Genomic DNA, 12,014 nt, shown 5'->3' on the forward strand with positions numbered 1-12,014 from the left:
TGGGACCTAAATTTAAGATACCTGCCTTCCAGCACAAGCTTTTCCTATTGCAGTGCAGCTGTTACGAGCAGCTGCTGAAATCAAAGAGCGTTATGCTCTGCCAACTCAGTCCCTTCCCAAGTATATCACTGAAGGAGGGTTAGGCTAGGTCAAGGGAGGAGTAACAGCCTGCAAAAGAGGGTGAAATCACACGCGGATCTTCCCATCTGCGCTTGCGCAGAGGCTGAATAAGCGCTCCGGAAAGACGCCTGGGACTCTGAGTTTGCGCAGACGCAGAGCTTCCTCAAGGCGGAACTAGGGCGACCGGGGCTTCTGCAACCTAAACACCCGGGGAGAAAGGAAGGTGGCAGACGGACAGCGGTGCGCATGCGCGGACTATCTCTCCGGTGAAGGGTTGAGAACCGGACCGGGGTGGCCAGCTGGGCTCAGAGCGGAGCAGGGTCAGGATGGACGAGGACGTGCTGACCACCCTGAAGATCCTTATCATCGGCGAGAGTGGCGTGGGCAAGTCCAGGTGAGGCGGGTCTGCGGGCGGTGACGAGGGCGGCGGGGCTCTTTCTGCCTCCGTGGCCGCTGTCTGCTGGGCCGCGTCGGGAACGGTAAAGGCGGCGGCCGGTGCGGGCCGGGCTGGGGGCGGGCCCCGCTCGTTCTCCCAGGTCTCTCGGCCGCGCGGTCTTGCAGCCCCAGCCCCAACCCGCGCCCGCCTGCTAGTCGGCCCCTGGCAGGCCCGACTTGTCTGGATACGTTTCCCCTCCTGTCGTACCAAATAAGAAAACAATTCCGAGGGCCGCCGCTCGGCCGGCGGGTTTGCTGCCGAGTTGCTTAGGGCGTGGCGGGCGGGTTTGGGCCCGAGTCTGGCCGAGAGCGCAGCCCGACTGGGGTTCAGGCTCATGGTCACCCCGCGAGTTGAGTTGTAACTTTAGCACTTTGGTTTTTCTGTCAGGCTTTCTCTGAATACGTAGTGTTCCACGCAGGAAGTTTCGTGACGCCCTGGGTCACATTCCTGGCCTATTTTGGTGCACCCCGTTGCTGCTTCTGTGTTTGCTTCTGAGTCAGCTGTGAAAGAACTCTTTGGTCTTCTTACCGCTTGAGTAATTCACTTTAGTCTAAGATGCTAGAGTTTAAACTGTGGACCTCCTTTGAGAATGAAGTGTAATTGTTCCTTCGCATTCTGCCACATCATATAGAGGTGACAGGACAAATTAGTATTTTGTGTTTTCTTTCTTGACTTTTTCTTGAGGGAAAAATTATAATTGACAGTAGTTCGAGGTGAGTATCAGGTAAGAACAGTGACGCTCAGTGGGTGTCGCAAGCGGGTTGTGATTTCATCCAAGCCTTAGAACAGAGTTCTCCAGGTAGAGTTATCCTTGCCATCTGATTATTGTTATTATCACTAGGTTGTATTCTAGGCTGTCTTGATTTTTAAACAATATTCCAATTCCAGGAGCTGTAAGTAATTTCATATTTTAGCTGTACCTGCTGATAAACTTATCTTTCAGATCATTTCATCAGCTTGTACTTTTTTAGATGCTTAAGGATTTGAAATTTTATTCTGTTAATACGTTCTACAATTTTATTTATTTTTGGAGTATGACAATGTATTTTCTAATTTTTCTCTTTTAATGTGCTCAGTGTATATTGAAATGAGGGATTTGTAATAACAAGGAATAAATTAATGAAACGCTGTGGGCTAGCAAAATAGTATGGGGAGTGTGTATGTGTGTGTATGTATGCATTATTTAAAGGACTGAATAGGGCACCTGGGTGGCTCAGTGGGTTAAGCGTCTGCCTTGTGCTCAGTCCATGATCCTGGAGTTTGATGATCCCAGAGCCCTGCTGTGGGCTCCCTGCTCAGCCGGGAGTCTGCTTCTCGGCTCCGCTCCTGGCTCGTGCTTGTTTTCTCTCTCACACTTTCTCTCTCAAGGAAATCAATAAAATCTTAAAAAAAAAAAAAAAGGACTGAATAAAGTAATTTTCATGATCACTATTATATTTGAGGCTTAAAAAGTTAGTATATTGAACATTGTCTTAATAGGACTTCTATAGCCTTGTGATCTTTTTTTTTTCTTGAGATGTGACCCTCATTTAGGTTAAGGCGTATGAGATTGCTAATTTTGAAGTCTCTAATGGTTGAATGTCATTTCATGTGGTTCAGTCCAATACAAGTTTGGTTGGCAATATTTCCTAAATGTATTGGATGGATGACCAGTTAAGCTGTGTTAAAATTTTCTGGAAGGTTAACTAGAGTGTTTACATAATTGGGGTTCTTCCTCTAGTGTAAAATCAGTTAAGTGGATTTATTGGTTTCCTTAGTTCCCTGCCTTCAGATGAACTTGTTTGGATCTAATCTGCTCCAAACTTTTCTCAGTACTTGTGAATTTTCAGCTGCTCTGCAAAATTTTAACACCTTTAACTACCTCTTTCAAGAAAGGATTGTGTTTAGGGAGAAAGTTAGCTTGCTTTCCTAGCTAGATAAACGTTATTGGTGCATATGCACCAAGGTTGGAAAACAACCTTGAACACTTATTCCTTCTGGGTATGATGAGAATAAATGACTCTACTAAGATAGAAGCCTATTCTTTTTAAGGTGAGTTAGTACAAAAACATTTGTCATGGGTATAATCTTTCAGGCTTGTTCTGACCAATGAGTTTCCGTTTCTTTACAGATCTAGAGTTAATAGAAGTCAAATACCACTTGTATTGTTGCCCGACAATGGACATCTTAAGTAATTCAGATTAATGGGTTATTTTTCCAGTTTATTTCAGACCGCTGGAGTGTGATGAGCATGTGAGGCAGCAGCCAGGAGGTCAGGATTATGAAACCGGTGCTGCCACTTGTGTGTGATACTTGACCACTCTAGGTCTTCACTTCTTCGTTTGAAAAATGAGGTTGGGTAGAAATCCTTCAATTCTTCTCTGATGTTAAATGTATAAGATGCTTTGATCCTGTGGCTAGCCATGGTGAAGTAAAGAAGTAGCAAAGTGTTTCAGAAACTGGGAGGGATTATAGAGACCTTCTGTTACCTAAATTGCTGCCCTCCTATGTCTCTGTGTCCCCATCCTTTTTGGCCAATTTCATTTGTAAATTAAGAAATGCAGACTATTTACACTGTTTATTAGAAATTTGTTTTGCTCCAAGTGATACAGTAGTTGTTACTCCTTCCGTCTATAGCTCTGCATGGAGAGTATTTTGTTCCTTTGACTTTGAAAATATGAATACTTAAATATACATCCTTTAGAGCACGGGTTCTTCATCATTTTCTGGTTGTGGAGTCTTTAAAAAGTTTAATAGAGAGATAGACTCTCTGCCTCGAAAAAAGCGTAATATAGAGTTTAGAATACATTTCCAGCTAACAGTGTATCCCCGGCTAAGATCGGCTTCTACTCAGACCAGTATTAAAATTTGTTGCTTTGTACCATATCAGTTCCCTGGCTTTCCTGACAAAGTACCTTTAATGACAAGGATTATCGTAAGGATTAACAATTATGTAAGAAGAACCGCTGGCTCCAGTGTCTGGAACATTGCTGGTGTTCGATAAATAATAGCCAATACCATTGTTATTATTTGTATTATTCTGGTATTATTATTATTACTGCCACTACTACTCTATGAGTTTCTTTTATGTAATAATATTTAGTGTGGTGACCGAGTATGGATACATATCTTTTCCATTCTTAAAATATGAGTGAATTTTTACTTTTATTAAAGACTTACTGTTGGGGAGAGAAGAAAATTTTTACAGTGCAGTCTTTTAAGATTCTTGTTAGTGCTGTCATCTGACTCACGTTGGAGTAAGCAAAGTTACAGTCAAGACTGTACAGTGTTAAGTGGAAAATCTGTTTATTTCACTTTTGTGGTGCTGGTTTCATAGTAAACACAAGAAAGCAAAACCAAGAAAGGGAGAGTTAATCTTTCAAATACAATTAATGACACCGGATTTTGAATACCAAAAGGCCATTATGTGTAGCAGTATACTCTGGGAAAAAAATCTCTAGCATCAATAATTACAACCTACAGAAATATTCATAAATTTTTTTTTGCATTTCAGACATCTGATAGCTATTTCCCTGATTTAATTAATGCATCAGGTCGGTAGAATAGTCTCGACCTATTGTAGGAGATAATGTGAAGGATGATTGATTAATTTTATAAATCTAGGGCTTTAACAAAAGCTTAGATTGTATTTTTGAAGAGCATCTAATAAATGACACTTCCACCTTATATTAAGTAAATAATTCTGGGAGATGTAAAATCTTAGAGTACTCATATGGTATCTTTTTTTTTTTAATTTAAATTCAATTGATTAACATATAATGTATTATTTGTTTCAGGGCTATAGGTCTGTGATTCATCACAGTCTTATATAATACCCAGTGCTCATTACAACACATACCCTTCCCAGTGTCCATTACCCAATCACCCCATCCCTCCAACGCCCCTTCTGTCCAGCAATCCTCAGTTTGTTTCCTATGATTAAGAGTCTCTTACGGTTTGTCTCCCTCTCTTGTTTCTACTTGTTTCATTTTTTCCTCTCTTCCCCTGCGATCCTCTGCCTTGTTTCTTAAATTCCTACTCATACGGTGTCTTTTGCTATTATTTCATCTCTTTTCTTTCTAGTTTCTTTACCATTTCTTAGGTTTAGTCCTTCTTATCTCTCACCATAACCATGCCGTTGTCTTCCGTTAATTGTGTTGCATTTTGTTTTTTGCTGGCATTAACTTTTCAAAATGTAGAGCAGTTCTTGCCATTCTTTCTTTTAAAAGCTTTCAGTAACTTCCTATTGCCTACTTGATTTCATACACCCTACCTAGCATTTGCTAGAGTATACCTACTCTGGCTATCGCGTGATCTACCTTCACTTTTTACTGTATGTTTTCTTCCCACTTAGGTAATAGTCCTATTACTACTTGTTACCAAATGATAGATTTTCACAGCTTTTTCTTTTACTTGAATTCAGAGTGTAGTACACATCAGATTTAAACAAAAAATTAATTTGCTGCATACCAAGAGACTTACTTTCCCCCCTTTTGTTCAGGTCACAGTATGACATGTTGCTGATATTTTCTCACAAGGATATACCATTACAGTTCAAAACCAGAACCAAACCCAAATCTTTTCACACTTGGGAATTGTGTAGGGGAGCATGGGGAATATATTAAGTAAACTGCTTTGCTCTTGGGATTCTTTTATTGCCTTTCCAATAATTTAATTCCTATATATATAGCTGCAGTGAGGCAGTATTTGTGGGAGCAGACCTACATCAGCTATTCTTATCTGTGTCTAATTTTTTTTTTTAAAAGTAGGCTCTTTTATTTATTTATTTATTTATTTTATTATTTTTTTTTTTTAAAGATTTTATTTATTTATTTGACAGAGATAGAGACAGCCAGCGAGAGAGGGAACACAAGCAGGGGGAGTGGGAGAAAGAAGCAGGCTCATAGCAGAGGAGCCTGATGTGGGGCTCGAACCCACAACGCCGGGATCACGCACGCCCTGAGCCGAAGGCAGACGCTCAACCGCTGTGCCACCCAGGCGCCCCATTTATTTATTTATTTTTTTTAAGATTTTATTTATTTGAGAGAGCGAGAGAGCAAGCATGAGCGGGGTGAGGGGCAGAGGGGGAAGCAGACTCCCCACTGAGCAGGGAGCCCAACCTGGGGCTTGATCCCTGGACTCTGGGATCACGAGTGAGCCCATTATTTGTGTCTAATTTGTGACAAAATATAATAATTATGAACATTTGCCAAATGGTTAGGAAAAAAGACAAATTTCTAATCTGTCTTTTTAACATCTCTTTTAGCCTGCTCTTGAGGTTCACAGATGACACTTTTGATCCAGAACTTGCAGCAACGATAGGTAAGCCTGTGTTTAAAAATTCAATAGAAATGCCACGTATTTCTTGCCTTCAGCCTGTTTTATGTAATTCCTTCTTACCCTCCATCTACCACCCCGTTGCTTCCATGTCTGTTGAATTCTTTTGTCTTTCAAGGCTTAACTTTGGTTTCATTAAATTCTGGAGCCTTTGTAGATCTCACCAAGCAAAAATAACTTATTTGTTGTTTCATGGCACTTGGTTAACACTGTGAATATTATGATTATCTGTACATACATTTCTCTCTTGTAGTGTGTATTGTCTTTTATTTAGCAGCATACAATTATCTGAAAATTTATTGTATGTCGGGCACTGTCCTAGTGGTGGGGTTGTAATGATGAATAATATAGACTTGGTGTGTATCATTGTGGGCCTAACAGTATCACCTGATAGTAGAGTGTGTTAATTTTGCGTTTTTAGCATTTGCTACAGTATCCTGCATATATTCTGAACTCGTATGTTTATTGATATTAGTTATTAAAGATTATTAGGAACAGTAATACCTAAATGCATCTTTAAAATGAATTTAGATTGCCTGAAATTGGTTTGCCACATTAGCTTACTAGAATATATGAGAAAGTTGAGCTATTTAGCGTGTGTATCACATGTTCAGGAAGTAGATGACAATATAAAGGTATCAAGAGACAGACAGCTTGCAGTGTGAGAGAGCTGAGTCAGAGCAGGATAGTAGTCTTGACTCTGCCTTGAACCAGTCGTCTAGATCTTGAGGAAGGCCTTTAACTTCACTGTTTTCACCTACAAATGGAGGAGTTTTAGTGAGAGATAATACGTTTTTCTTACAGCTCTAAAATTTCATGATCTGTTGAGTAGAATGTACTAAATATGATTCTAGCATAATTATAAGGGAAAATAAAGAGTTTCTCTTAACTGGCTTTTTTTTCATTTATTGTGTGTGTGGATTTTTTTTTCTTTTTTTCAAGTGTTAAATAATTTCATACTTAGAGAAAAGTTGTAAAAATAGTACGAGAATTCTTGTGTGTCCCCAAATATTAATATTTATCACATGAGCTTTATCATGCTCTCTCTAAACACACACACACACACACACACACACACAGTGTGTTGTTTTCTTTGAATTGAGAGTAAAATTGCAGACAAGATTAATCTCTAAATACTTTAATGTGTATTTCCTGAATGAACATGGATACAATTCTGTATACAGACAGATTTCATTAACTGTCCCCCTAATGTCTTATTTAGCGAAAGAAAAAAAAATTATCTCTGGTCCAGGATCCAGTCCAGGATCACAACTGCGTTTAGTTGTCATTTCTCTTCAGTGTCTTAGTCTGGGCAGTTCTTTGGTTTTTTTTGGTCATTCATGGCCTTGACATTTTTGAAGAGTACGTACCAGGTCAGTTATAGTGTAGAATACCCTTTCGTTGCATGTGTCGTAGTGGTTAGATTCAGGTGATGCGTTTTTGGCAGTAATTCCACAGTGTACTTCTCAGAGCATGGTGTGTATTTGTACCATATATTTGTACAATTATTGGTGATGGGACTGTGGTTACTTAAGGTGATATATGCCAAATTTCTTTGAGGTGTCATCCTGTCATTCTGACTATGGTGGTTGTCAAACAGTGATTTTTCAAATTCTATCATTCCGTCTACATTTTTTATTTAGAATTCTGCAAGGAAGAGGTCTTTTTGGTTTCTTTTTATCAATATGAGTTCATAGTGCCTCTAAGTGTTTTAATACGTTATACCAGGCATTACTTAGCTTTTGTGTGGCATATTAACATTTACAGATTTACATTTATGTGTGTGAAAAGGAATCATTTAAAACACGCATAATTTGAAATCCATTTTAATTTGGCTTTGATATATTATTTGTTCTTTAAAAAATTAGTAGTAAAACTTCATTTCACTCAGTACATGCCTAACAGTGGATAGCAAGGAGTAGAAGAGTAGTAACTGGCAGGAAAATGAATTTGCCTAGAGTTAAAATTTTACTAAGGGAATAATCAATATATAATATAAAGCTATCTGTCTTCATTTTAAACCCAAATGGAATCTGGAGAGTTGGACAGTGACAAATTATGTGACAAATTATGTATTGTCCTGATTATTAAAAATAAATACTAAGATTGTGGCAAACTGGTGATGTACATAATTTGTTCCCCAAATGGGCTCTGGGTCTTGAAAAGTATCTTTTACATCTAGGCATCAGATTGTTTTCTGACTTAGGTTATAACTAATATACACATGAGCTTTTAAAATAAAACAGCTTGGTTGCTAATGGCCTTGTAAAAATTAGTAATTTGTGGAAAATTAGTATTTTACCGTTAAAATAGAAGGAAAGCACATCTTTATCTTTCAGTAATATAATGAGACACTCAGGTTTCTATCTTATATAAAATATTCTTTTAACATAATTGTTGGATTTTGAATCTGAGGATGGTACAATAAAGTTGGCATTTTCTTCTTTTGCTTTCTGGCGGTTAGCCAGAGTAACAATAAAGAGAGGGAAAAACTAAAATACAAACCCCATATTCCACTGAACTAGAAGAAAGCTAAAAACCCCAGGCCACAAAATAGGTGGAATGGCTGCCAAAAGCAGTGAATCTAAGCAGACTGTATGTGGGAAGAAGTATAGTGAGGATGCCACAGCTGCAGAGATTGGAACCAGTAAGAGAAGCTTCATGAACCTGAGAGGCCCACCCTGAGATGCAAAGCCTAAATCCCTTGTTTGCAAAAGCAAAATAGGTTTTTTTAAGCTAATGGCAGGAGTTCCCCTGCACCTGGTTTGATTCTAAGACGTTGGGGAGATGAAGCCAAGCAAAGAATCACACAAACAAACCATTTTTAAATTTGTCTCTGTAGCAGTAGGGGAAGAGATGACTTTGCATTGTGAAAACCTCAAGGCTGCCTATGTCCACTGGCTGTTGAAAGAAAAAAAAACAAAAACAAAACACCAAAAAAACCTAAATGATTCTTATATAAAACCTTAAATCAAGACCAAGTTTTGCTGGTCAAGAACTGGAACCACTATAGCCTTCTGCATGAATCTCTTACAAATAGCTTGGCCAAAGAAAAATCACCTCCTTTAAACATGAATTATCAAAAGGATTTCAGCTAAAAGCTACCCCTACCACTCACGAATCCAAAAGGAAGAAAGTAGCAGAAAAACAAAGGGCAGATCGGGGCGCCTGGGTGGCGTAGTCGTTAAGCGTCTGCCTTCGGCTCAGGGCATGATCCCGGCGTTCTGGGATCGAGCCCCACATCAGGCTTCTCCGCTGGGAGCCTGCTTCTTCCTCTCCCACTCCCCCTGCTTGTGTTTCCTCTCTCACTGGCTGTCTCTCTCTGTTAAATAAATAAAATCTTTAAAAAAAAAAGAAAAAGCAAAACAAAGGGCAGATGAATACTCAACAGAGAAAATGTTTCTGTAAAGGAGATGAAAATCATGCCCAGCTGTTTTGCTATGAATTTAAAACACTTTTTGGAAGTATTTACCACTGAGAGCACAAAGCAGTGATGCGAGAGGTCAGGGAAGAGATAGTGTGACTGCAGGAGAAAATGCAATGTAAGCTGATTAAGCAGAAAGAAAAATAAGGTAAGAAAATAAAACCATCACTGAAATAAATGCGAAATTAGAAAGATCACAAGGGATGGTAGAGACTGTGGAAAACAAGATAAAGGACAATAGAAGCTAGAAATAGAAAAAGTGGGTAGAATTTACCAAAATGAATAAAAGTGTTAAAACACATTAGAGAGAAAAAATGATGTGGAAATCAGAAAAGGAGATTCAGCATATGTATATTTAATCCAAAAGAAGAAATAGAATGAGACAACAAATATTTAAATGTATAACCCAAGATAATAGTTCTGACATAAAAATAAATACACAACACACACACAATTGTAAGACTATTTTGACTGGGTTTTTTGTTTGTTTGCTGCAAGGGGGTGTTTAGAAAAACAAAAGGCATCAGGTTTCTTTTTCTGCTTATGGCAAGGCCTTATGATGGTACTTTTAATCAGCTGCATAGATAGAACTGATGGAAATTTAAGCATGGAGATTAGATCCTTGTAGAAATTAGTTACACTAATTTTATACAATCTGGTTAAATAGGCAAATTTGCTTCATGTTAAAGTTTTTATTTTTTAAAAGTTTTTTATTTTTTAATTTACCTTGTTTTATACTCAAAGTATAAAAAGCGCTTTCAGTAAAACTTTTTTCAGATAGAAAAATTAGAAAATTTATTTGTTTAAATTAAAATTTAAAACGAGTTCTCTGCTTTTTTTTTTTTTTAAGATTTTTATTTGAGAGTGAGGGGGAGAGAGAGAGAGAGAGAGCATGTGCAAGTGGGGGGAGGAACAGAGGGAGGGGGAGAGAATCTCAGGCAGGTTCCATGCACAGTGTAGAGCCTGACACAGGGCTTTATCTCACAACCCTAATATCATGACCTGAGCTGAAATCAAGAGTTAGACACTTAATTGACCGAGCCACCCTGGCACCCTGAGGAATGTATTTTTTTAATTGTTTGAGAAATTGCTTCATTTTTTTCCTTCTCTCCTTCCTACTTTTCTTTTGGTTTATTTTGTTAGTTTCTTAAGATTAGTATTAAGTTCCCTTCTTTTTAATCCTTACTCTTTAATAAAGATGTCCTCTAAGAACAAGTTTATTGTGCCCCATAGGGTTTGGTAGGGTGTGTTTCTTTTTCGTTGCTCTCTGGATAGTTTGAATTTTCAGTTTAGCTTTTTTGAACATTTGAAATTTTTGATTTAGGAATGTGTTTCTTAATTTCCAAGCTGTTTTGTTGTCATTTTATTTCCTATTTATTGGATAATGATATTTGTTTGAAATAAGACCATCCAACCCTCTGCCAGCCCCATGTCCGTCAGCAGAAGTCAAGTTGGGAGTCTCAGAATTCAGCATGCTTCTGACAAGGCCTTTGTCCACACTCCTCTTTCCGCTCCAAAACATTTTTTATGTTGCTGTTGCTTTTTGCCATAAAACCATCATACTGTTTGTCTCCCTTTAAGTAGTCATCACAAAAGTCCTGCCTTCCCAGGTTATTCTTCATCTCCCAGACTTTAATTTTCATGAGGTTTTGTACATCTTTTCTCACCCCCAGCTTCCCCTCCTTCTCAACTCCTAAAACATATTAACTCTGTCCTCTGGGGTAGTAGGGCACTTACTTCATTTTATGGTTGATACTTTTAAAGTTTGTAAACTCAAATTTGGGGATCTAGGTCCTCATAATCATTTCTCTGTTGGATCCTTAAAGCTTTTATAGTATCCCTCTTGATGTCCCCTTACCCCGATGTTACCTTACCCCTTACCCCCCAAAATAACTAGCAGGTAAAGCAGGAATTTTTATATACCTTGATGAGAAGGAGGAAACGGACTTAAAGAGGTTAAGCTGCTGCCTCAGTAAAAGAGCTGCGACTAAACCCAGCCTCCCAACTTTTCTAACTTGGTATTCTTTTAATCGCATCGTAGTAATACAGAAATAAAAAGGATCAAACACAGATTTGAACAGAATGTCAAAAATGTTAAACATAAGAAGGAAGCAACAGAATTAAAATATATCAGTTAATTAATTGTGAATAGGCCCAGTTCTAGTAACTCACATTGTCAGATGGAATTGAAGAGTACTTAAAACAAATAATGAAAGTTTGAAAATAAAGGGATGGGCCAGGCAAATGCAAACCATATAAAAGGAGAGGTGGTAATATAATGTATTTTAAAGTAGAATTTAAGGTTAATGTACTAATATAATGAAATAAGATAGTATGTAATAATGAAAGGCCCAGTTAATTAACAAAGTAGCTGTAACAGTCATAACAAGTAGGCAGCAAACATAGATGCTATATAGAAGAACAAAATCTGTTCAAAACACAAGAGAATTTGATGAAAATACAGTTCTATTAGGAGATTTGTTATATCTCTTTCATAATTAAATAGATCCAAAAGACACAGATGAGACCATAGGGAAATAGAACAACACAATCAACAAACTTTTTTTTTTTTTAAGATTTTAAATAATCCCTACACCCTCTATGGGGCTTGAATTTGCCATCCCAAGATCAGGAGTTGCACGTTCTACTGACAGAACCAGCCAAGCGCCCGTCAGTCAACAAATCTTTTTTTTTTTTTTTTGTAAGATTTATTTTATT

General features: G+C 38.1%; 1 protein-coding gene across 2 annotated transcripts in view; it reads left to right on the forward strand.

Moving 5' to 3' along the window:
• Window positions 1-294: 294 nt before the first annotated feature.
• Window positions 295-12,014, forward strand: part of RAB18 (RAB18, member RAS oncogene family) — a 33,534-nt gene continuing 21,814 nt past the window's right edge. The window contains exons 1-3 of one of the 2 annotated variants that reach the window (XM_034643744.1): window positions 297-514; window positions 2,757-2,889; window positions 5,802-5,857. In XM_034643744.1, the coding sequence (XP_034499635.1) occupies window positions 2,885-2,889; window positions 5,802-5,857 (61 nt within the window). In that variant the 5' untranslated portion in view covers window positions 297-514; window positions 2,757-2,884. Of the gene's footprint in view, window positions 515-2,756; window positions 2,890-5,801; window positions 5,858-12,014 lie in introns of both variants that reach the window. The other variant, XM_002929578.4, reaches the window with a different exon arrangement.

The sequence above is a fragment of the Ailuropoda melanoleuca genome, chromosome 15 (genome assembly GCF_002007445.2).
Source record: "Ailuropoda melanoleuca isolate Jingjing chromosome 15, ASM200744v2, whole genome shotgun sequence".
NCBI classification, from domain to species: Eukaryota; Metazoa; Chordata; class Mammalia; order Carnivora; family Ursidae; genus Ailuropoda; species Ailuropoda melanoleuca.